The sequence below is a fragment of the Perca fluviatilis genome, chromosome 3 (assembly GCF_010015445.1).
Source record: "Perca fluviatilis chromosome 3, GENO_Pfluv_1.0, whole genome shotgun sequence".
Classification (NCBI taxonomy): domain Eukaryota; kingdom Metazoa; phylum Chordata; class Actinopteri; order Perciformes; family Percidae; genus Perca; species Perca fluviatilis.
The window spans coordinates 5,216,891-5,243,738 of NC_053114.1; the positions used below are offsets into that span (position 1 = coordinate 5,216,891).

The window sequence follows — 26,848 nt, forward strand, 5'->3', positions numbered from 1 at the left end:
AAAAAGATAAATAAAAAAATAAATACATTTTCAAATATGTTTGTATGGCAATTATACTATGGTTAGGATGAGTTAGGGTTAAGGGGTTTGGGTTAGGAAACCATATGTTCTAGAAAGTGTTACAACATTTGTAAAATGCAATGCCATTTGGATTATATTTTATTAACGTAATGATGAAACATTGATAAATGCCATGTCGCAATATGTTTAGACAAAACATAATGGTAAAATGTTGCCTGAAAGCATTTTGCAATACCGCCTGCAGCAACAGTTCTTATTGTTATATCTGGTCACTCGGTTAAGTTTAAAGAAAGACCACGATCTTGCTTAAATATTGAAAAAATCTAAAGTGACTTGAAGCACGAGATGTGACGTGTTTCCTGTATTGAGATTTAACTGAAACCCTCATCTTTTGTCTAACCTAGAGCTGCAACGATTAATTGATTAGTTGTCACCTATTAAATCAATCGCCAACTATTCTGATAATCGATTAATCGGTTTGAAAAATTCCCTGATTCCAGCTTCTTAAATGTGACTATTTCTAGTTTCTTCACTCCTCTGTGAGAGTAACTTGAATTTTATTTTTTATTTTTTTGTGGACAAAACAAGATATTTGAGGACATCATCTTGGGCTTTTGACATTTTTCACCAATTTCTGATATTTTATAGACCAAACAACTTATCGATTAATCGAGACAATAATCAACAGATCAACCATCAATGAAAAAGAATCATTAGCTGCAGCCCTAGTCTAACCTTAACTAAAGTGCTTTAATTGCCTAAATCTAAGCACACCCACACTAGCCTGGTCCTACCAGACTCTGGTCCATTTCATTAGTACAGAGAGTCTGGCCACTCTTCATTGACAAGTGTTAACTTCCTTGAAGGCGGGTACTCTGTTGAAGTTTAAAACTATTGGATCTGCCCAGAGCCACTCTGGATCTGTCATAACCAATCGCTAACGTTTGGTCGTGATGTATGTCATGCGCATGTGCAACAAAAGGGGAGACCGTCAAGGCTATTAGCATTAGCTAGCGTTAGCCTTAGCCTTAGCCAACTCCTTCACCACTAACGGAGCGAGCCGGAAAATCAAACTTTTCCCGAACCCTGTGGGGAGGAGGGGCCACAACATCATGGCCACCAACACAACTCAGCAAAGATTGTTCTTGCTCGGGCTTTAACTCCTGGATATTCGCCAGCGTTGCCACAATGGACCGAATGGCTTCGCTCGCATCTTTCTAGCGCACGTCCTCAACGTCATCGTTCTCAGCCACTGCCTCTGTTCACTGATTGGACCGCCAAAAAACTTTGAAGTAGAAAACCCAAGACTTTACCGCAAACCCAGATGGAGTACTGAAGGGAAATGAAAATGAGCGTAAGTACGTAGGAGGGCGGAGCCAGGCTACACCCACACACCCACTATTAATACATGTACATAAAGGTAATGCTTCATTCACATGCAATTTATAAAAATCTAAATCAAATAAATCCAAGCAGCATTTACGTAGCTCCACGCAACATAATTGGGTAACAAACGTGTACCATATAAACTTGAGGAGACAGGGTCGACATTGGATGTCAATTGGGGGGGATAGTCAACATGAATGTTATCAGTAGTGACGGCGGGTTGTTCCCCTGTCTCTGTTCAAGGATGGCCATTGACATCGGATGTGGACAGGCTCCTTGATCTTCGACCCCTAACACCTCCGCTGGTGCACTGAGGAATATGTGGTTGAATTAAGATTTTTTTGGTTTGTTGTTGTTGTCCTTACCTACTTCCATGTCACTTATATACAGGCTGAAGAACTGTGCTTCTGGAAATCTAAATGCAAGGACACTAAAGTTTCAGCAAACCCGCTCTGTCATCACCCTCGTAAAATGATAAATCCTTCAGCGTGATACGATGTAACAATAAAACTGACTCTAGTGAGCACTCTTGACACTTAACTGGGTGCGGAGTTGCCTTCAAGATACGCATGTGATGTACACTCGCACACACACACACACATCCAAGTAAGAGCCCCCGAGTCAGAAGTGTTATTACAGGGGAAAGGGTTGATGTTCATCCTTAAGGAGAAGTTGGCCCTGTAAAGCTGTTTCATGCCATTGAGACACAGGATCAACCACAAGCCTGGGGGACACACACACACACAAACACACACACACACACGCACACACACACTCACACTCACACACACACACACACACAGAGCCCCCCCCCGGAGCTTGTTATGAGACTTGCTTTGCATCGTTACACTGCTGACCCCAGTTGTTCCAATGACTGTAAGAATGTCCAGGAGGGACCAGCCCAAGCAAGCAAAGCAGACAATCACAGATTTGCAATTGATCGAATTTGAATCGCGATTACGATTTCGGCTCCGATTGTGATCACGATCACAAAGACAATGTAATCGAGAAAAACACTTATTTTGCACATTACGTTTTGCAGGTACGCTCTTATTTTGCCTTAAAAAAAGTATTCAAATGGGAAAAGTATTAAGGGGAATTTCCCAGTTGAAGGGGTTTTCATTGTTGATTTGTTTAACTGCTGCCCTGATTTTTTTAACTTTAATAAATGCAACATCTTTCCAAAAGTCAATTAGCAATCGTGTTACATAAGTGTGATTTCAATTTTGACCAAAATGACCGTTATCGAGCAGCCCTAGACAGAAGATAACAAACGTCCAAGGACATTCGGATAAATTCAAGAAGCCTAAATGGTGATTCGCAACACTAATGCACTCCTCTATTGAGTTCAGTCCATTTTAGTTATATATTAGTCTACCGTTACACTATATACGCATGAGTAGGCTATATATTAGGTAGCCTAATATGAGAACAAGAGCCAGTGTAGGGGTCACAGAGAGACTTCAGTATCAGCTTACAATTGCCCTATTACATCAGCATAAGTAACTGAATCCAGAGAGCTAACTAGCTTATAAGAGACCCAATCCCTCTGACTGGCTATGCTCTACCTCTAGGCTTGCATGACTCTTTTCCCATCCAGCTCAAAGCAGAATGTTCTATGGGTGTGCCTAATGCGGACTCGCCGAAATGTCAAAGCATTATATATCCTTTTTCGCACAGAGTGGCCCCTCAGGGTTTAATTGACTATGCTGTAAAGTAAGTTTGAGAGCGGCGAGAGAGAGTGTGATGAAGATGAATATGTTTCATTATAGGGCAAACAGAGCCTGATGGCTGGAATTGGCATTGAGAGAGAGGAGGAAATGTCTAATATGGGTGAAGCATACATTTATCCACCGGGCGATCCACAGTGACACGTACTGTGCAGGTGTCTCTGTCCACTCCTTGGCTGATCACCTTCAGCGAACTTACCCAGGTAGCGTTTCGTATTTAACATGTGTTCTCCACACTTTCTTTCCCCTTTTTCTTCCCCCTCCTCTCTCCTGGTCGGCCCGTGTCTTTCTCTGAACCGAACAAGGAAGGAAACGAGCTTCCTGAAGACTGCCTGGCAACTTCAAATACTCGTCAAACACAGAACAGAGCAGGAGACAGAGGGAAGAGAAGGGGCCCCGCTACTATCCCGCGGCCTTCGTTTACCAATTATCCTGAGTACCTGCTGACAGGTGGGTTGTCACAGTGTCTGCTTAGCCACCCAACTCCCCTCATCTCCCACTCCCCCCACCTTCAACATCCCATCTCTTTCCATCCCGCTCTGTTACAGGAAGCTCCTCGCACCTCCAGGCGAACAGAGACAAAAGCAAAAGGAGGATACGGAGGAAGATAGAGGTGAGTTTGGCTTTGAGACTCTGGCTTTGATTTGGGATACGTTTAAGAGCAACAAGACAGGTGATAGAAATGTTGTCAGAGTTGCAGGACTAGTTCAATAGCAGGTTTTGAGGGTCATCATTGTGTCAAAAGTGGGAAAACCTCACATCTAAGGAGCCCACGATATCCGAAGTTGACAACATTACCTGGCTCCAGTTTTTTTTAAAGAATGCCAAAATATTGGTAGAAACTTTTTTTTTTCCATTTCTTCTCTCACTTTTTCACTGACTATGTCTCTCTCCAGCAGCTTCTCTTTCCTGAAACACTACAAGGAGGTTTGAAGACAGGGGGCCTCCCCCACCACCCCCCTACCCATGTCTCCTCTGTCTTGCCGTCTCAGAAACTCAGCCAGCCAACGAACGCAACCGAGACAAAACACAACCATAATGGCTCATTAAAGGGAATGGAGACGACTTAGGCAAACAAAGCAGCCTTCACTGGGCTGTCACCGAAACTCCTGTGATGGTGCGTCCAAACTCGCGCTGGTGACAAGGAGGCAAAAGTGTCATCCTCCCACCGAAACTCGCGACGGCTCGGAGTGTTTTGACTTGCGCTCGGCGCGTCTCCGTATTTGTTCAGTGACAAATCGAATGTGTGCGCGGCGGAGTGACAGGCCTCTGCGCCCCACAGAGAGGAGAAAAGTGGGTGTTCAACCACTTTCCAGCCACTTTTCTCGACTTTCTGAGAGAAAGTTATGGCTCAATTGCTGTACATGCGCAAAAAGTGTCCACTTCTATGTGAAGTTAGACTTTTTAAGAGTAAGAATCAAGGTAGGTTGAGGTTCCATGAATTGCTTAGCTTTACAGTCATTTAGTTAGGGTAACGAGTATGGTAATGGTAGAAATTAGGTTGAGGCCCCAAGTAAAGCTCTTGGGTGAGAAGTTAAAGAAAAAAATCTACAATAGGTCTCTCAGTGTGGTGTTGGTCTACCACAAGCCTCAAGAACAGCTTCAGTTCTCCATGTCATACGTTATCAAGGGATCTGATTGGATCGGAGTCACCACAGACCACCACAAGCCAATCATCAAACAGGCGTCAGGGGCTGTCAGCACGGCCTCTGACTGGGATGTTTCAAATTTCAAGAGGCATGTGCCGGGTCTGCACGCTTGACACAATTATGTAATCGTGGAGTTTTGCCGCTGTTGGTGCGGGCACTGGTTTGCCAAGCGCGGCGCAAGAACCATGCAGCGGCTTCCAGTACTGTAGCTCTTTAATTGGCTTGAAATCTGTTGACTGTGAAGGGTACAGCATATGATTCCCATTTCACACTTTCATACTCATCAAACCATTCAATGATCCCCTGTATGGAAACATCTGACTTTGTTATGTTTCTCCACCCATTTATTCATTTTTAATTTTTTTCACCTGTATTGTATACTGATCATGAAAATATACAGGGATGTCCCAATGAGCCTTTTTAGCCCCGGATCCAAATCAGATTTTTAAAAGGTACACTGTTCAGTGTTTTAAGTATTTTATTAGCTAAAATCAATGTCTTCATTCATAAATATGTCCTCATTGGTGTAAAATGACGTCTGCCAATGATCTGACTTATCCTCGTAAGCGAAGAATTTCTTATCTGTATTTACATTGGACGGGCAAGTCCAAGGAGGCTTCCATGTCGTTCCGCCATTTTGAAAAACTCTAATCGCTGAGAGGGACATAAATCACTAGCCTACCTGTCTAGCTAATCAGCACCGCGTTTTCGTTCATAATGCAGAGCCACAGGAGAAGGAATCCTCGTTGCCAAAAAAGCAAAAATTACAACATATGACATGTTGTCATAGCTTCTTGTTACATAACGGCTACTGTAGTTGCAACACACATTTAAAAAAATGAGGCGCTAGAGAGCACTATTCGTTTGAATGCAAAATACAATTTCACCGCTAGATGGGAGAAATTCCTACACAGTGTACCTTTAAAAATATTGCATATCTGCCGATACCGAGTCCCGATCTGATTCTTGTGTTGAAGAACTGCACACCGTTGTTTTAACAAAAGTATGGCAGATATTGCAAGTGGATGTTGTACTGTTTTGACTTTGACTTTAAAATACTTCCACACTGCGGACATTTTAGCCAGGCTAATGAGTAACGCTCATGCAACGTTCTGCCGCAAATTGTGCTCAGCTGACGGAAATGATTGAAGGAAGGTGATCACGGTGCACTGCCCATCCCTGATCAGTAAAAAAAAATGCCCATATCGGCTGCGATTGGGATCGGGACATCCCTAAAAACCGGCCTTCACATAGCCCGATATGTCAGTTTGTGCATTTCAGACAAGTTACAGCACTCTCTCTCGAAAAAGACACAAACACACACACACACACACACACACACAACACTGTTCTGTGTCTCTACTATTCTTTTAAATACTGAAGACGATAGTTCAAGTCCCACGTGTGTTACATCCAAAGGATTTGGAAAATAAGAGGCTCCTACTCACACACTCTTTACTACAGCCAATAAAAGTGTTACAGAGTGAAGACAGGCCTTTTATACATATTCACACTTTTAATGACGCACACTTATGACACTGGTTGAATGGAAAAATGAATGGCAAGCCTGCCTATCCTGTCGTCTTACACTTCTTTTGGAACACGTTTCTCACTTTTTTTTTTTATGACTGAAGCTAGTGTGTACAGCTAATCTCATAGGCCGCCACTGACCCAGGAGTGAAAGCAGAGTCGTATCTGCTTAGCAATCCCCCAGTAATTAAGAAAGGCCCGCACCATGCCTAAACCTCTCCCTGACACAGTGTTGTGTCTGCACGGCACGGAGACAAGGAGTCATAAGAGGCTTAGGGCTCATGTACCTGCCGCACTGTGTGTGTGTGTGTGTGTGTGTGTGTGTGTGTGTGTGTGTGTGTGTGTGTGTGTGTGACTTTCAAGAATAGCAGGACAGAAGATTAAAACAGTGATCAGAAAAGTAGAATTAACCACCTTTACTGCTTTCTTAATTACAGTGAAGTCCACCTCGGTGTTAGCAGCACTATAAATACCTTCCAACTCCCAAGAGGCACTGAAAATCCAACTTGTAAATGAAGAAAACACACACACACACACACACACACACACACACACACATCCTTTTCACAGAATGACCAACAACTGAACCCGCCACTTCTCAGAAACTGGGCCAAACCATATGTCCTTCAGCGTATTTTGGGATCAGACTAATTCATTTTGATGATAGCATAAAAAATGATATCTTCAAAAAGAAAAAAAAAAAAAAGAGCTGGTAAAGAGACAGAGAGAGAAAAAGAAAAAGCGACCACAGGAGGGAGGGCCGTGGGGAATACACGTGATGAAATCAGGTCTTATGGGGAGTTCCAGGAGCGTAAAATAAGGTTGAACCTCAGTAGGATCAGCATCCAGGGCAACATTACGATAAAAGTAGACGTTTTTTTTGACAGGGATGAAATGATCTGTAATTAGGACAAAGTGCACTAAAAGCAAGTTCAAAGATTGTTTTCTTCTCCTTTTTTTTTCGCGAGGTGGGTGCGTAAGTTGTTTGTGTGGATTCCCAGGATGGCAGGAGTTAAAAGAGAGACGAAACAGAAACAAAGGGAGATGGATAGTTTTTTTGAAGAGAGAGGACTGAGACATTTGAATGTTGAGATAATGGATCGGCGAAAGAGAGTAGAGAGAGAGAGACCAATGTTAGAATGTGACTAATGCAAGGTTCAATGGTTAAGAGAAAGTGGACAAGGTGAAGCCTGCTGTGGGTGTTTAGAACAGCAGGGGAGAGAGAAAAAGAAAGAGGGAGAAAAAGGAGAAAGGGGGGGGAGTAACAAAGCAACCCCCCCCCACCCCCTCACCACCAACCCTGCAGGAATGAGCCACAATCCATCATAGGCAAAGCATGAGAAAAATAAAAAAAAATAAACTCACAACAAGTGTTCCCCAACATATTTATCCCTTCTTGCAGCTCACCAAAAGGACATCTATTGTCTTTCACGTGACTCAGGCCTGTAACAGATAACTGGCAAACATTTCGCTTAGAAAGATCGCATGCAAGGGCGCATGGGAAGAAAAGCATGAAAACTGATGGCTAGGCTGAGTTGATGTGAGGAGCTTAGATTTATAAAAAGGCGGGCTTCAGGAAATGGCGCCGTGTTGACGCTTCATGCTTCCCTTTACACAAAGACAATTCAAACAGGAATACCGTATTTATACACAGCACGGCGTTCAGATCTATTCGCTCTGTATGTGTTACGGCAGCTTGGCAACGGAGATTCGCAGAATCAATACGGCTGTTTAGTCAATTGCATTAATGCGGTGATGACTATGCGCCAAAAAAATAAAGTTGAGACAACTTCTGTTGCTCGTATTCGGTTTCCTTCACTGTTCGGACAAATAAGGGCTGTAACATGTCAATATGCATGTAAGGCGCACAGCCGCGCGGCGAGCTTAAGACATTTCCAATAAAGGGTGGAGACAGCTGATTGCCTTTGGAGTTTATGCGAGAAGCAATTGTGTGAAAACAGTGTTAAACAACAAATCACCAAAACTGTGAGCTTCCATTAACAACAGTTAGACCTAATGTAGCCCATCGCAAAAAATGACTTAGTATAGTAACGAGGTAACTTGATTCCAAAAGACTAGCCGTCAAATTAGACACATCGGGCCCTGTCTTAAGGATCTAAGCGCATGGCGTGAAGCGCCTGGTGCAGGTGCGTTCAGGGCGTGTCCGAATCCACTTCTGCTAGTTTGACGGCAAAAAAAACGGGTCCGTGTGCCGGGCGCGTGGTTCAAAAGGGTTGTACTTAGTGTCTTCATTAATTCATAGGAGTGTTTTTTGGGCGTAACATGCAATAAACCAATCAGAGATCATCTCCCATTCCCTTTAAAAGCCAGGCGCGTTTGGACCATTGCTGTTACGATGGCAGATCTGCACCGTAATATTTTTATTTTCAATCTTCTGCATGTTTGCGTGCTGCTGCGCTTCCATGTGTGTGTGCAACGGGCATAGTGTGCGCGCGTTGTGCACTAGCCTAGGCGCATTTTACTAATTTGCTGTTAAACTAACTAATGAAATGCTGCGTTATTGACTTTTTTTTGCGTGATCACTTCCCGCTGCCTTAAAGGGATACGCCACCGTTTGTTGAAATAGTTCTTATCACGGTCTCCCCTAGCTGTAGATAGGTGGGCCAACGCATTTTTTGTGCATGCATTGTTTTAGTCTGGTGCAACACTGGCAGCGCCGCCGCTAGTTAGCTTAGCGTAGTGAATGGAATCCTATGTTGCCGGTTAGCATGTTGTGAGTAAAAGCAAAGTCCTTTTAGGCAAGTCGTGCCACTCGGCCGCCATCTTGGCAACGCCTCCGGGCAGCTATTTCGGACTAACAAGACCAGGCTCCTATCTAAATGAATGGGCAGAGAGTCAGAACTGCACTTTCACTGGTCATCGGGACATAAAAACTACATGTATAGAAACAGCAGTAGAATATGATAAAAATTGCTGAAAAAGTTTGATGACTTTGCCCCAAAATAAGGTTTATAACGCCTTTTTCCCTACAGGTTATACTGTTACTACGCATGCGCAAGGGTTCACGACACCAACTTCATTTAGACGATAGGCTTAAATGTTTCCCGGCTTGACTGTTAAAAAGCAGATGATTGGCTTTCCAGCGGGAGGGGCGGGCATGTGCATACAACCGCCATCTTTGCCGTTACGGTTTTTCCTTATATAGTTGTATTGAGGATTGAGGAAGTGGCATGTCTCTTCTAAATAGTCTCTGGTAAAAGTGAGCCAACAAAAGACAAAAAAACAACCTAATTACTTGTACTGAGACAAAAAATGCGTTGGCCCACCTCTCTACAGCCAGAGTAGACCGTGATAAGCCCTATTTCAACAAACGGTGGCGTATTCCTTTAAGATAGCAAAACGCCAAGCACGCACCTGAACACACCTCCCTGTAAGACCAGCACGCCCATATCTCACATTGTTAACGAAAGTGAAAAAGTGATTTGCGTATCTGCCCCGTGATTCGGATCCTGCTCCAAAATGTAGCGCGCTCTTCCTCGGTCCACGCTACGCCTTTTCCACCAAATTTCATGAACATCGGGCCCAGTAAAGTTTGTCTGTAATCCTGCTGACAGACAAACACACCGACAAACGGACCAACAAACACATCAAACAAACCGAAAACGGAGGTAAAAAAAAAAAAGGAGAAATGAAAGGACACTGGGTGTAAAACCAGAGATTCAAAATTGGGTCTAATTCTCCTCCAAATCTGAAGTCAGCGCCTTTATGTCAGAAAACACAACGCAACTGTCTCTCAGTTGACAAGAACTAAAAATACACAGACAATAGCTTCGAGATGAGCAGAGGCATACAAAAAAAAATAAAAAAAGGGAGAAGGAATGTTTTGTCCTTTAGCCGTGTTTTCGCTCCACTTTCCCACCCCATGCCAGTAACTGCAGAATAAACGGATATGTGAATTAAACCCCATTGTCTTAAAAAAAGATCTGCTTGCTAAATTTAGGCGCCGCTCTTGTTCTCGCTCAATGTGAAAGAATGTGCCAGTTATGTTATGTTTGTGTGTTTTATATTCTTCCTTTTTTTTTTTTTTCTTTATCCCCCCTCGTAATCTCAGGCTACATACGTCTCGTGTTGTTTGAACAAGTGCGAGTGTTGTGTCTGTGCATGTGTCAAGGCAAAAGAGAAAGAGACACACACACGCATATAGTTCAGCCATGCGATTTTTTTTGCAATTAGAAAAGACACAAAAATAATTATTCTGCAGCGCAGTCAGTCGACATATCCTGAGTCGATGATGCACGGATCACGTGTTTAATAAAAAAGGTTAATCAGTTGTTAATCAGAGGATTAATAACTTGTTATTTTCTTTACAAAACCATTAATATTATGTCATAAATATTTAATGTTGATAGGTCTTTTTTTTTTTTTTTGGTGTGAGAGACGGGGTGGGGGTGGGGGTGGGGGGGGGGCGGGGGTGATATGTGCTTGGTGATGCAGGGCAGAGTGAGCAATATCCAGGCATTAATGTGCATTAATCATGCTTTGGTGAAGACAAATAAATTCATTCATGTTTATTAATACAACCTTGGAGAAAACAATACTCTTTACATTATTCACCGAGTTATTAAGACAGGATTTATGAACAGGAGGACCACAGGACAAGAGACTCTGGGTACGAGAGAGAGAGAAAGGCAGACCAGAGAGAGAGAGAGAGAGAGAGAGAGAGAGAAAAAAAAGGGATAGAAAAAAGAAACTAAAAAAAAGAGAGCACAAGAGGGAGGTCAGAGTCACAAAGCCAGGAGCAAAAGTTCATTAATGTTTAGGATGGAAGGGGCACAAACGTTTGGGGAGGAAGTGCGTGTGTGTGTGTGTGTGCGTGTGTGTGTGTGTGTGCGTGTGTGTGCGCGCATGTGTGTGTAGTCCACCACTGGAAAGCTGGGGGTTAAATAGACATTTTCTCCTTAACAAATTACCCTTCCCGTTTGCTAATCAAAGCAAAACAAATATTGCTTTTCATTCGCTCCATTTGTTTGAACGAACATACAGACATTCCCAAAATACTCATTCCCAGCTCAGATGTAATTAAATTGTGCCTTTAGTGAAAACATGCAATGGTACTCCAATTAGTTGTGTTTTTGTCGTCGGGGTAAAGATGGAGATTGGCAGCGGGGGCGCCTCGGGGCACCTTGGTGTCCCGAAATTGAAGTATGTCTTTGGCGGGGGGGGGGCGAGGCGGAGGGTATGTTTGTTAGACAATGTTTGGGTGCACACACAAGGCTGACTGCAATGACTGAAGAAACAAAACATGTTTGCAGAGTTGGTGGGTGATCTGATGATGAATTATTTCTTGTGGTATTACTGTCTTGAAGAAGAGTGACACGTATGTTTGAGATGAGAAATACTATATCCGTGTGGCCCCAGGAGACCGTCCTCGCAGGACAAATGGCAGCATAAGTTGTTTGTTTAGTGCCTAAAAATGACAATTGTTGATTATTTTTTAATGGCTCCATGTGCCCCTTAAGAACAGCGGAGAGTAGACACCTGATAGGTCGATGAGGAGAGAAAGACCCCTGCCCAACAAAGTAGTTGCACCCTAGTCTATATCGACGACATTCTACTTCTGGGATCGTTCAGGTGTTGCCGGAAATTTCGCCGGATGTCCGTCACCTTCCTTTTTCCGTGAGATGGCGTTCTAACCTGCGGTGGATTTATGAGGACTATGGTTAACTGCTCCTCAGATCTCTGCAGGGTAAATCCAGACAGCTAGCTAGACTATCTGTCCAATCTGGGTTTTCTGTTACACGACTAAAACAACCTTTGAGCGTACACATGTTCCACCAAAACAAGTTCCTTCCCGAGGCTATTTTGCAGAGGCGCAGTCATTGTGTCCGGAGCTTAGCACCGCCCAAGACGATTGTGATTGGTTTAAAGAAATGCCAATAAACCAGAGCGCGTTTTTCTCCCAACCCGGAATGCTGTGTGGACTAGCCAGACCCTCCTCCGCGGCACTGTGGAGGAGGGTCTGGCAACGTGAGAGTAGTTGCAGCCCCACCATGATCTTACCCTTACCCAAACATAGTTCGTGCCTAGAGAAATCTTTAACCCTAGCAGTGGCGGCTCACTCTCCATCCAACAGCTCACTTTAGCTACCTAATCTGTCTCTTTTCTCACCAAGCATGGACCATTTATTGACAGCGCGAGAAATACAAACCTAATGTGAGGTCATAAATGCTCACAAATCCCATTGTTTTTAGGATGCTGATTTCTGAGCCCTTATCACACCCATTTCTTTGTATAAGATGAAGGCAGAATCAGGAGGAAGCTAGTGCTGGATTAGCATGTATGGCATGGCAGGGACAGCGCCAGTTAGGAAAGATTATAAAAAAGCGACACATTTTTACACAAAATATCTCAATATGAAGTTATATTACTATGCTTAAAGTGATGGTTCGGAGTAATTTCACCCTAGTGTCCTTTGCACCATGACCCCGAGCCAAACACCCGAGTTGGACGAGTTAGCGTTATCAGCTGAATAGCTTAGCGCAGGGGCTAATGGATCCAGGCTTGTATCTCGTAAATGACCCCACTAATAATGCCCAAAATGATAATCTTCTACACTAGTACAAATAGGTTATGTACTCATAAAACGATGGATTGGAAAGTTTGTAAGTACACCAGGAGTTTATGTAAATAACACTTGCCTGCTGGCTTCTGTTCTCTGCTGTTGTTGTTACTGCTGCTGCTGCCGGCAGTAAGACGAGTGCTTAGGGCCGTCTACAAATTACAACACCGAAAAGAGATACAACAAAAATATTTATTAATTTAACTTTTTTTTTTAAGTAAGTGCTGTTGTATAACTAGCAGGAGACAAGTTATAATTGAGGTAAGTTTGGAGACATTACCTTATTTAATCATTAAATTAATAAATATTTTTGTTGTATCTCTTTTCGGTGTTGTAATTAAGCACTCAGTAGCAGCAGCAGCAGTAGAGACGAGAAGCCAACAGGCAAGTCTTATTTACATAAACTTCTGGTGTACTTACAAACTTACCAATATGAATGCTTATACCATGGTCTGGGTGAATACTCGATTCTGATTGGCTGCAGGTGTCCATTATGAAGTGATATAGTAAGTAAGTAAAAGTAAGTAAAATTTATTTATACAGCGCTTTTCACAGACAAGGTCACAAAGTGCTTTACAATGTGCATAAACAATAAAACATGGTAAAAATAGTCAATAGAATAAGATACAAGTACAACAGAATCAATTTTCAAATAAATAAAAGACATAGGCTACCCGAAGCTAGCCTGAACAAGTGAGTCTTCACTTGTCCCTTAAAACAATCCACATTCTCCGCAAACCTAATGCTAGTTGGTAAAGCATTCCAGAGTCTGGCGCGCATAGCCTTAAAAGCTCTGTCCCCACATGTTTTCAGACGAGTGCGTGGCATGACAAGCATATTTTGATTAACAGACCTGAGAGACCGGGATGGAGTGTGTAAATGAATTAAGTTAGCAAGATAGACAGGGGCCTGACCATGTAGAGCCCTGTAGGTTATGGTCAGAATCTTGAATTGGATCCTGTAAGCTACAGGAAGCCAGTGAAGGGAGCAGAGCAAATAGGACACCTACTAAAGGAGTTCGGTGAAACTGACTGTTTACTGTTCTATATGAATGCGCTACATTAAATCAATAAGGAAATGTGGATTTATTATTTCCAACTCGTCCTCTGAACACCACAGGATGGCTAAAAACACACAGGCTGCAAGAAGTAAGTTATACTGGCCCTCTGGACTGACTTTGTTTCACAGCGAATAACGTTATCTCACATCCCGTTCACTGTTCAGCTCGCTGCTTCAGGGTTGCGCGCCGTACGGCACGCGTAACGTTACACATCGCGGATCAAATTCTTCGTAAAAGTCGTTATATTGTTTTGGGGACAATGACATGGCTGGATAGCTAGCTTGTCTTGTTGTTCAACATACTGTCAAATTATTTTTACTGATTGCCAACTGTACACAATGTTATTGACTTTGGATCTTGCTAGCATAGCGTTAGCTTTCTGGCTCGTAGCTAAACTGAAGGGTTCTATCAGCTGAGCGGACTATATAAATATCTCCGGTTGCTAAGGGAGGCAAGTCGTATCTAAGGTTCTTCCTAATTCCTGGTGGAGAGAACAACATTTGCATTGCATAAGAACCTGATGGATGGGAATGATTGTTCCAGGTATTAGTCAAACCGTCAGGCGTAACCAGGGAAACGGAGTTATTGTTTGGATAAACTTTAGATTTCGATTGTAAAACTAATTGAAATATGAACTAATGTTTTAAAAATATGTTATATGGCAAGTGACCATGGTATAAGCGGGTTAATGCCCTTCGAGGTGTCCATTGTCAGGTATTAATGGACTTCGGCGGACTTCGCTGCGCGTCGGACGGTTCACGCCTCGTCGTCGTCCATTAATACCTGACAATGGACACCTCGTCGGGCATTAACCCTTACATAACCTATTTGTACTAGTGTAGAAGTTTGGTATCATTTTGGTCATTATTAGTGGGGTAACTTACGAGATACAAGCCTGGATCCATTAGCCCCTGCGCTAAGCTAGTCAGCTGATAACGCTACTCTACGCTAACTCTCCCAATGTTAGACCCAGGTGAAAAAAGCTTCTGGGGGGTTATTTGGCTCGAGGTCGTGGTGCAAAGGACCCTAGGGTGAAATTACTCCGAACCATCACTTTAAAAAGCTAAAAATGGAAATATTGACAAATAATGTATTAGGCTTGCTGACTAAAATGAAGTCTTGCAGCAGGTAGGGCACCACCTGACCAAGCGTCCGTATTGTACGCGATGGGAGTGAGAATGTGTTGACCTTCACGACATTCTGCCTAGCTACATAAAGAACCCCCTGCATTGGCACTGACCCATGTGTCCTTTTATTTCCAATATCAGTTGTCAAATAAAGGCAATATTGCCCAAAGTGATCTTTGGTGACGATGCACATTTTCTGAAAGATTACCTCGGTGCTCTATTTCTTCTAGCTTTCAGCGATGCCACCAGGATATCATATCACCATCAGTCAAAAACGATGGAGAAAAAAGTGGTAGTGAAGCTGGGTTTTGTGTACTGCCGTGATTCCATCTTCTAACCATTGTTTTTCTCTCCCCCTCTCCATCTGGAATGCCTTCTTGTTTTTCCTTCTTTGTCTTAAGCTACAAATTGTGTTTTTATTGAAGGGCTGTATGGATCGCTCGGCAAAATGTCATCCGTCAAGCTGTCGATGAATCCATCCCTTCATTTAATGATCAGCCTACCTGATATGCATTTTACATGGCTCCATATACCTTTAATGGGAATCAATGGAAAGCGAATAAACGCTGGAAGCCAGTAAGCTGCGTGTCTGACGGAAGGATGTGGACGCCGGATATTTGTCGATATGCGCAGCCGTGTGGCTTTGCTACAGTCTGCGCCTGGATGAATGCGGCCGCAAAGGTGGCTCGCTGCGGGTTAGAGAGCGGCTCGCGTGAGTCCGCACCATCCCGCTGCTACCTTCTCCCGCTTGCTTTGTCTTCATAAACTAAGAGAGAGGACTGAGATTGAGCGAAAGAGACAGAAAGAAAGGAGAAGGTGGAAATGATGAAGGCAGAGCGAGAGAAAGACAATTAATAAAAGAGGAGGAGGATGAAGAGATGGAGAGCAGGAGGCTTAAAAAAACGAAAAGGGCCAAGGAGGGAGAGAGGAAGGGAGGGATTCGACGTGGTTTCAGTTAAATACTGATTTCATCATACGATTGGGGAGGAGGGGGAGAGGGGAGAAGGGGAGGGGGGGGGGGTGCATGGTGGCTGTGGCAGCTCTAAAACACATAACTTTTTACGAAGCGAAAATCAAATATTAAAAATGACAGGCCTTATAAGTGCGCTGAGTGAGCTCGGGTCACGGAGGGAGGGAGGCGCGGGCGGCTTGTCAGCTACTATCTGTCAGGGCGAATTAGAAACAATCAGGGCCGAGTGAAAGGGAAGGTGATTGTTATTAAGCGGCGGGGCCCTGCGAGCGGGCGCCCCAGATGTGGCCGTGCATATAAAAGAACAGGAAGCCGGCAGTTTAATTCAGGAAGCTTGCCGAGGCGAGCGAGCAATGCCACAAAAGAGGAGAGGGAGGCGGTGGATGCTGGGTGGGGTGGGGTGGGGTGGGGGGGACAGAGGATATGAGGGGGGCTTCTTGTCGCTAATATGCTGGAAGTTACTTTGATAACATATTAGGCCTTTTGTGGAATTGTGGAATGATGCAACTCCTTTTTTTTTTTTTTTTCCTGCGCTCATCCATCTCTGTCCATCCCGCCCGGGGAAGTGGCGGGTCAGCCCATAGAGAGGGTAATAGGAAGAATCATGGGTGAAATCTAGATAAGTCGACCTTAACACACACAAACACACACACACACGCGCGTGCGTACGACAGTGGGGTGGGGAGAGACAGCCGAGCCCATATATCAATTACAACCTGATATCCTGGGAGGATGATGGGACGCAGAGAGAAACCCCTGAACGGATGTGTGTGAGCTCATGTCTCAGCGCCCAATACCCTCCAACGCTGTGTAAATCTTCAATTTTTTTTTTCTTTTTATAATCACCTGACAGTGTGTCTCCCTGAGCTGCTGTCCATGTTTGGTCTACGTGACTTTTCCTCTCGCCGTTGTGGACAGGCACGTTGATAGACACGGACATGACTCGGTTTTGACTCCTTTGGTAGTCCTGTTATCTGTCAAGTTGCTCCCCTACCCCCGCTAAAACCCCTTGGAGACAGACATCAACGCCCACAGATCCTTATCAGGGAGAATGGGGGGGGGCGGGGGGAGAGGCTGATTCGTGTGTACAATATGTTAGTGAGGGGAGGGTGGGGGGTATTAGAATGATAAAACTGCTACTGGGATAGTCAGATGTGATTGTTTTTATAACGTGAATAAAGATATTCCGTAGCAGCGCTGACCGAGTGTTTTCATTGCCCGTGCGATGAATGCATTGCAAAGACGGCCTGGAACGCGATGAATCGGGGGAATTCGTTTCATTTAGGGATGGGTACCAAAACCAGTATGGGGCGGGCCCGGGGGATGAAACTGTAGTAATTAACATCATCGCGCTGTAGCCTCTCCCCTGATCCGTGTCGGGAGTTTCAGTTCCCTCGATTTTTCAAACAATTTTTACACAAAATATCAAAACCTGTCCATCCACTATATTTATTTAGCATTTAGCATTAGCATTATTTTCTTTCTAGATTAAAAAGGCCTACATGTTCCCCCATCCATTTAAAAAAAATAAAAAAAAGTGCGTCGCGGAAATCCAGTTCGAAAGGGCAGCGGTCAATGGGGAAACGCCGACACTGACATCATCACACCCATTCCGACCAATGGTGGGACATCATCCCTCAGTCGCAGAGCGACAGGGTTTTGAGGTTGTAGGGTTATCCTTTGGGCCTATGGTCCTACGGTCCAGCCTAAAAAAGTGATGTCTCAATTCAACCTTTAATTTGCTGAATGGATATCAAACAAAGTCTACTCCCATAATAAGGGATAATAAATGAAACACAAGTACTACCAAGTCTTTATTTGACCGTACTGGGAGCCAATCACTGCCTACCTCCGAGACAGAAAGTCAAGTGGATCCATTGCCTAGTAAATAGTTTCACTTAACACCGGTTACGTGAAATCAATGGGAGGTACAGAAGGAAGAAAGATCGGGGAATGAAGGAGGCTGTTAAGATAGTTTCTTTCATATAGTACTTCTGTCTCGGAGCGTGAAGGGCTTTGATTTCTATTTACTTTGTAGTGAGAGATATCGCAAGAAATGTTCCCCTCTCCTTAAGAATCACTGATCATCTAATAGGTTGAAATAAGCAGGCTTGTCACATGCTCCCTCTCCCCCTCTCTCTCTCTATGTCTCTCTCTCTCTCTCTCTTGTCGTCTTTATCGTGGTGATCAGTCAAACGCTCACCTAACACAAGCCGTCTCTGGTTTCCACCTCCCAGGTTTTTCTCCGCGCTGCCGCTGCTGATGTAGCGGAGGTTATATGGTGTTAAACACAGAGCTGCTAAACGTTCCCCAAGGTAATAACAGTCAGTGTATATACAGTGCTTTGCAGTACTGCGACGGGAAGTTGCTGCCAAGTGTGGAAGCAGTGGAGATTGGAGAGCAAGAGCCGAGAGGGAGGGGTGAAAGCGGGGGGGGGGGAAGGAAAAGGAAATAAAATAATTAGCAGACAAAGAGGTGAAAAAGAGAGTAACGAAGGGTGCGAGGAATGAGGTGGAAGGTGAGTAATTGCTAAACCAGAGGCATAAATAAAAGACAATGAGAAGTGATACTGTTGTTGTAAAGCTGTTACTTACTGATTGCTGAGTTAGCACAGGTGCACGCACTGTGGTTACAATTACATGGGTTTGAATGCAGCTTTTAGTCAGGCCAGCCCCTTTCATCTTTTATCCACCACAATTTTCAATTCACTTTTGGGGTCACTTGAGGGTGTAAATCCTCTCTTAGCCTTGAAAACAGTACTTTGACAAAGTTACCTTAAAGCTACATTGTGGAAGAATTTCTCCCGTCTAGCGGTGAAATTGCATAATATGACAACCAACTGGATATTACTTTCTAGCCCCTCCCATTCCGATCGCGTTTTAACTGCTGCGGTGGCCGAACCCGAAATTAGCTCTTAGTATCTCCATCATTTACACGAAGCTGTTCTAGCCACTCCAATAAAAAACTTTGGTCTTGTCGCTTTGCGTTGTTGTTTTAATTCTCTTTTTCGCTTCCCAAACTGACAAGACATTAATTATGATTTGTAGGAAACGTTTTCTGAAGTGCCGACCGACTGACCTAAATTTGTCTCTTGAACAAAGTGTAACAATATGGGCTTTTTTTTTTAAGGTGTATGAAGACAGTGACATATCATATAAGCAATGACATATCAAGGCAGAATAAAGTCAAAAGTGATATGGATGCTGTGGGGAGGTGGAAACTGCCCTACTCCCCAATCCAATCCACCCCCCCTTCCCCCCTTTCTCCAAGAGGCCAAATCCAGGCCATGTCTAAGATTTCACAACGATTAGCGAGGGAGGGATGAGGAGGGATATAGAGATGTACTAGAGCAGCATTAGCCATTAATCACGAAGGGGGGAGGGAGAGGGAGTGATAAAGAGAGAGGACTGTCCTAGCGTGGCTCAGCATGGGACTTGTACTTTTACTGTCAGGACCTCCAGGGGTCTTGTGTTTGAGTGCACAATGGCTCAGTAGCAGTGGAGGAGCTTCTTAATTATAGAGCCATTGGAAAGGAGTCAGAGATTCAAGACCAAAATATATAAAACATAAAAATCCATGGTAGTATTTTTTTTTAAATCAAAATCAGACATTTCTTTTGTGCGTATGATGTATTTTGCAGCAGAATTGCATCTAATCATGTTCATAATCGAACAGAATGTAAAGTGTACATTGCTGAGTATTTTCTCTGTAATGACAGCTGGTGTAATCTGGATAAATGACAATACTGGATATTGCTACTCTACTACAGTATTTCTTTAGCCTGATGTGGTCATACTCAGATTCTAGTCAGAATGTGAACGCGAGCTTCCCGACCTCGAATGTTGTGGGCGGGGCTAAGTTTGTCTGGCATCCAGGCTAGTATTTCTTCCTTGTTCCTCATCAACATGCAACTCAACTGTTCTGTACATCTTTTCACTTTTCACACAGAAATGTTTCACACGGTGTCCTCTTTTCTGAGAATTGAAACGTGAAGTCCGGGAAGAGTGCTGTTCTAACGCATCCACCTTCCAAAAGACTCGAATAAATCATGATCATAAACGATCGCAAACACATAAATCAGCTTTAAACCATTTCACAATGAAAAATGTTCTGATCTGCCACGACTATAGTCAAGGGTTTGTTGGGCACATGAAGTAAAGGTTAGGAAAAGATTGCGGTCATGGTTAAAAGAAACCAATGTTGACTGTTGGTAAAAAAAACAAAAAAAAACAAGGGATGCAAAGCATCCATTCTCCGTGTCAAAGTCACATGCTTGGTTGAGCAAACCATTTACCCGACCTCCTTCCAAAGAGGTTTTGTGGCATAAAGTCACGCTACTTCCACCTTTGCCTTCCGAGAGAAAATAGTTATTACTTATATGACCGCAAGAGTTCGCTTGTCAGGAAAATGTAAATGCATGTTTGATAAGAAATTCCCATTACAGGGTTGACTTACTAACACATGACCAAGAATGAAATATCTTATATCAGTCTCATTGCTCTCTTAGTCTCTGTACCAGGATGGACATGAGTTTTTAAGATCTGTGACTAACCAGTCTTTACTGAAAACCAGGTGTTTTTCGGGTCCTGTCCCCTGACCAATGGGCTATCCTGACTCAAACCATTTAAGATCAACGCCTAACCTAAAACATCTTCGCACATGCGTGGAACAAATCCGGTTTCTGGTACGGATAGGGCAGTGAAGATTTTGCTGGGGTCATTCCAATGTTCCCAGGCTCCTATGTTCCCCAGCTTCATATGGCCCAAATGGGGACAAAGACAATAAGTCCTATGTTCCCAGGGTCCTATGTTCCCCAGCTCATTATAGCACGTAATGTGACCCCGAAAAATATGTTCCCCAGTTCTGCCTACAATATGACATGGGCTAGTGTTAGGATTAAGCTACTTTCAGAGTAATGACTATAATCGTGTCTCTGATAGTCATGAAATTACACTGGCACAGTGCTTAGTTCTTCTTGACAATAGTTGCTCTTTTTGTATGGAGAACAACTCCCAAAATATATTTCAGTTTTTAATTTAAAATAATAAGAATTAGTCAACCAATTTAAACAGAGGAAGAAGAAAATCAAAAGTAGTTGATATAACTGAGATTAGGAAAGAGGTCTAGGTTTAATTTAATATTATTTATGAAATATTTTAACTTGAAACGGGACAAATTTCAAGCAAACACATTAGGAGGGTTAATGTGTGTTACTTGGACCATAGATGCGCTCCCATCTTGCCAATGCACGACCACCTGTTTTCAAGTGACTAAATTACATACTAAGCTCACGTGATAACAACTAAACCATCTCCATGACAACTGAGCAACTCCGTCTGCTGAGGAAGGTCATGCAATGTGGCTGAAAGCTTTAGAATCACTACATCAGAGGAACGAAGAACAATGCTGCCATTTTTTTCTGGTGAGGTCAGGCTTCAATAATAGCATAGGCTACAAAACAAATATTAAAATATCACAAATGCAAAGGCAATTTTGATTAAAGTGGAAAACACAATATACAATCTGCTCTGACTATGGGTGGAAGAGGACTACACAGGGTTTCAACACTAATACAGGATATGGTATTACAGCGCTGGGTTGTCGCAGGGCCGCTAAAGGCCCTGGGCCAGACCAACCCGTTCTCACTCCCAACTCTTCAAATACTGTAACTTAGGCCGGCTTCACACTGGCTGCGTGGCGTGAGCGTGGCGTTTCTGTTGCGTGGCGGCTGCGTGGCGTTTTCTATGTCTTTGCACACCAGAAAGGTGTCTGACGCGGCGCTGCTGCTGCTGCTAGCCTTCTCTGTACACATTTTGGTTTACTGCACTCAAGCAGTAGTATACTTCATGTTAAACATAAATATATACAGATTTGATAACAGCAAAGACAACGTCGGCAGTATCGGATATCTTTTGAATGAGCTGCTTCATGTAGTTCTACTCGAACATAGGGTCAGTTTCAGCAAATATGACAGAAAGGTAGTTTTATAAGGCTTACCTACTGCACCTATAAGAGTGACTATGGTAGCGAGTAGTATGAAAGGCCGAAAAACCGCGTAAGGAGGTTGGTTGGGGGGTGGTGGATGGGTCACACAACAAGGGCACCTGACCAAGTGTCGCTTTTTGACGCGATGGGAATGAGAATGTGTGAGAATATTTTGTGAAAGTACCTACAGTCAACCCTACAATATTGCCACAATAGCCTATATATGCATTTGGTCTAAAATATCGCGATATTTGAATTTCTCCATATCGCCCAGCTCTACTTTGAGCTACACCTTTCACATGTAGATAAAAAGTGAAGGAGTTTTGCTGGAGAACAGTTTCTTCCTGCGAGTGGCGTGATCAGTACCTTTTTTTTTATATGCTGCGGTGAAGCATACATACAAGGTGGAGTCAAACACCACCACCCCCACCTCCTTACATCACCGTTCTGGGAGGCAAGGTTGAAGCAGGGTGACCATAAAACCAGAATGGCCTTTAGTTAGTCTTCCCTGCCTTCCATCTCCCTCACCCCCCACCACTTCCCTACACCCATTCCTCTCTTCTTATTTTATTTTTTTTATTTTTTTTTTCTGTACTATGAATAAATTTAGTCTGTCCCGGACATGAAAATGTCAAATACCTAAAATACACCTAGGCTAAATAGCATATTAATTTTTAATGCCTGCTCATCCTATGCTGCTATTCTCATATCAGGCCTGTCTGCCAACAGCTGTTGCTGGCTCTCTGGCTGGGAATTTATCATCCATCTAGCTAAAGGAGGGGAGAGAGGGAGAGAATAAAAAAAAAAAAAAAAAGAGATGGGAGACATTGTTCGGAAGACAAGAGAAAAAGGGGCGGGACGGCTCCGTGTTTTCACGGATCCCTACCTTGTATTTATATCACCCCTCACCTCGCAACTTTTCTTTCTTTGATATACGAGCGGGATTCAATTACACTAATGCCAAACATAAATTGTTGAAGATTTCTTCCTTTCCCCCCCCCCCTGGCATTGTGTTATAGCGCGAGCCTCCTCATACATAAAAGAGAAATAAGGGAGCAGAGTGGTGACATTGACGCTGGAGGTAGTGACATTGGGGAGAGCGGCAGAGGGAGGCGAGATGCACTGAAGCAACGTGCCAGTGTGGGTGTTGAATGCCACCCATGTGCGTTTTTTAGGTGGCATGTGGTGGATGATTATCATAGATTATCACAATCCAGATTGTTACAAGTTCTGTCTGCGCACATAGCAGCAGTGTACTGTAGCTGTGTGACTGTGTGTGTGTGAGTGTGTGTGTGTGTGCGCGCGCGTGTGTGTGTGTTTTGGTTTAAGACAGAGTGCCTTTGGGGATAAGACTAAATGGTGAGCGAATGATGAACAGTTGGAGTGTGTGAGCGTATGTGTGCATTTGTGAGTGTGTATGTCTTACAGTGAGAGAACTGAGCAAATTTCATACAGGCTTTCAACTCATTCTCACTCCCCAGCGACTAAAACAACCTCTTGAACGTGCGCGTGTTCAGCGGCGCCGTGGCTCCGTCTCACGTTAAGACGATTGCGATTGGTTTAAAGAAATGCCTATGAACCAGGGCGAATATTTTTCCCATCCTGGAATGCTGTGTGGACTAGCCAGACCTTCCTCCGCAGCGCTGTCAATGCGAGACTCTGTGTTGTTTGACCCAACCTGCCTCCTTACGCGGCTTTTCAGTCTTTCATACTACTCGCTACCATTGTCTCTCTTAAAGGTCCCATGACATGGTGCTCTTTGGATGCTTTTATATAGACCTTAGTGGTCCCCTAATACTGTATCTGAAGTCTCTTTTATATAGGCCTTAGTGGTCCCCTAATACTGTATCTGAAGTCTCTTTTATATAGACCTTAGTGGTCCCCTAATACTGTATCTGAAGTCTCTTTTATATAGACCTTATTGGTCCCCTAATACTGTATCTGAAGTCTCTTTTATATAGACCTTATTGGTCCCCTAATACTGTATCTGAAGTCTCTTTTATATAGACCTTAGTGGTCCCCTAATACTGTATCTGAGGTCTCTTTTATATAGACCTTAGTGGTCCCCTAATACTGTATCTGAAGTCTCTTTTATATAGACCTTAGTGGTCCCCTAATACTGTATCTGAAGTCTCTTTTATATAGACCTTAGTGGTCCCCTAATACTGTATCTGAAGTCTCTTTTATATAGACCTTAGTGGTCCCCTAATACTCTATCTGAAGTCTCTTTTATATAGACCTTAGTGGTCCCCTAATACTGTATCTGAAGTCTCTTTCCCGAAATTCAGCCGTGGTGCAGAATTACAGCCACTAGAGCCAGTCCCACAATGAGCTTTCCTTAGGATGTGCCATTTCTGTGTCTGTAGCTCCAAGGTGGAGGGTGGGGGTGTGGCCTTGACCAACTGCCACTTTGCTCGTTTGAAAGCCATGATGTCTCTCTCTCATGGGTGGGCCAAATTCTCTGGGTGGGCAAAGCAGAGAAAGGGGAGGTAACCTTGCTCCTTATGACCTCATAAAGAGAAGATTCCTGATTGGTCCATCTGAGCTTTCATTTTCTCAAAGGCAGAGCAGGATACCCAGGGCTCGGTTTACACCTATCGCCATTTCTAGCCACTGGGGGACCACAGGCAGGATGGGGGAACTCATATTAATGTTAAAAAAACCTCATAAAGTGAAATGTTCATGCCATGGGACCTGCCGCTCTGCCCAGTGCGTTCCATACAGACGCTAAAGAGGGATTTTGAGAGGCACTGATCAAGCGCCAGCATTTGACGAATTGGGGAGTGAGAACGGGTTGAGGGTTTAAAGAAAATTTGGAAAATCTTCAAGTTTGAGGACATTATTTCGCTACTGGGTAAAGGTATGGGTGTTGTGTGTGTGCGAGCTTACCTTAACACACCAACTGCATACTGGAGTGCAACCTGTCTGTTTGGATCAAGTGGCCTCTCACTGTCACTCCTGACCGACTGCTGCTTACCGGAATGGCCACCTGGAGGGAGAAACAGCAGCGGAAAAGATTAGAAAGATGAGGTGATAAGGAAATATAGACCCTGAAGAGGATGGAAAAGGGGTGGGGGGGGGGGGGATAAAGGACGAAGAAGAAGACAGTGATGGGTGGGAGGCCTCCGTGTCATAATGAAAAATCTAAAAAATAATTCAACGAGCGACGCTGCAGAGGTCAAGGGAACGCAGCCGAAAAAGGTTAAAGATGAAATCAAAGCCAGTGTTGCTGCTGTGCCCGGAGGCACAGCTGAAAATCTATCCCTCCAGGGCAAGGCCACCGCTGACACGAGGCAGACAAGAAGCTAAATACTGCACGCCACTCGGGGATCTTTCATTTTCAACCGATCAATAAGGGCTTATATTTATCAGGGCCTCTGAGCAGCTGCCACGTCTGACAACCTCCACTTCATTTTTGCACTCCTCCTCTTCTCTTCTCTTCTCTTCTCTTCCTCGCCCTCGCATGCTAAATTGAGACCCATCGACCATGAAAAGGGGCAGAGACCCTGGATTGCCATTAACCCCCCTTTGTGTCACTAGACCGTCTAACACACAGACACACACATACACACACACACACACACACACACACATGCCCTGGAGATACACTTCTGCTAAAGGTCTGTCTCCCCCTTCTTTAAAGAAACATGCCTTATCATTATGGCCTTGGCACAGACACCAGCCCCCTCTTCATGTCTTTTGTTCCTCAAGCTGCCCATGCCACCCAAGACACACACACACACACATGCATGGAGACAAACAAACATGTAGACACACACACACACACACACACATACACACACACACTGCCCTGCGACAACCTGATTTCACTTTTAATTTCAACCATTTTGAACATGTCTTTCTTGCCAAATTTATTTGAAATAACAAGAATATCAAATCCCAAATTACCACTCTAAATCTGAGGAGCATTACGAGAAGCGGAAGATTGGGTTTAGGGGTCTGAGTTAAAATAACTGGCAGTCTAATCATCTGCACAACAATATTTGCTGTGAGGCATTCTAAATAGATTATCGCTAGTCCATCTGTGTCATCATTGATTTATAAGGCATTAAGCTGCTCGGGGAAGGGAGAGGGCCTTGCCTCCTTTTGCCGTTAAAGGGGCTTCTTGTCGAAATCAGGGGCACGCCAATGGAACAACTGTGGCGCTCGTCTAACCTCCCCTTTAATCGTCAGGCGAGAGGAAGTGGAAATAGGACGGGAGTATCGAAAAGGGAAGTATGAATCCAAATTTTCTGCATCTCTTTTTGTTTGGCGATACAAAGAGACTGGGAGGAGGGGAGGAAGTATGGGGCGGGGGGGGAATACACACAGAGAGAAACAAACACACATGCACATACACACATGCAGTAAAAAAAAAACAAGGGACATAATTAACATATGAATGCTATATGCAAATGGTAGGGAGAGAGCAGATGTTGTTGCATTTAATTGACCTATATGTGAATTGCATCCAAACCTTTCAGTGTGTTTTCTGGGCCCACTGAGTACAGTTTTGACTGGCTTTCTGGTACCACGCAACGTATGAGCCGGGAGCACGACGATTTTTGTTTAAACATAACGAGAGAGATGGCTAAACATAGAAAAGAATAGAATAGAATAGAATAAAGTAGGATAGAATGGAGTTTTTAGTTAAAATAAGAAAAGAAAATATGTATAACATTGCCGAAAACTCATTGTTTGTCCCTGGTTCTTTTTTTGCGTTTTTCGTTACAGATGACATCTCTGATATAACTGATTGTATTTTGCTTACTAACGATCGCGGTAGAAAGTACATTTACTCCACTACTGT

General features: G+C 43.7%; 1 protein-coding gene across 8 annotated transcripts in view; it reads right to left on the bottom strand.

Annotated features, from left to right (window-relative positions):
• Positions 1-26,848, bottom strand: part of znf536 (zinc finger protein 536) — a 285,675-nt gene that overhangs the window by 158,357 nt on the left and 100,470 nt on the right. For 7 of the 8 annotated variants that reach the window (XM_039794578.1, XM_039794577.1, XM_039794573.1 and 4 more), the window contains one exon: positions 24,928-25,027. Coding sequence is in view for 5 of the 8 variants with exons in the window: in XM_039794573.1 (XP_039650507.1) it covers positions 24,928-25,027 (100 nt within the window). In the remaining 3 variants the exon portion in view is untranslated. Of the gene's footprint in view, positions 1-7,681; positions 7,759-24,927; positions 25,028-26,848 lie in introns of those variants that run through there. The other variant, XM_039794579.1, reaches the window with a different exon arrangement.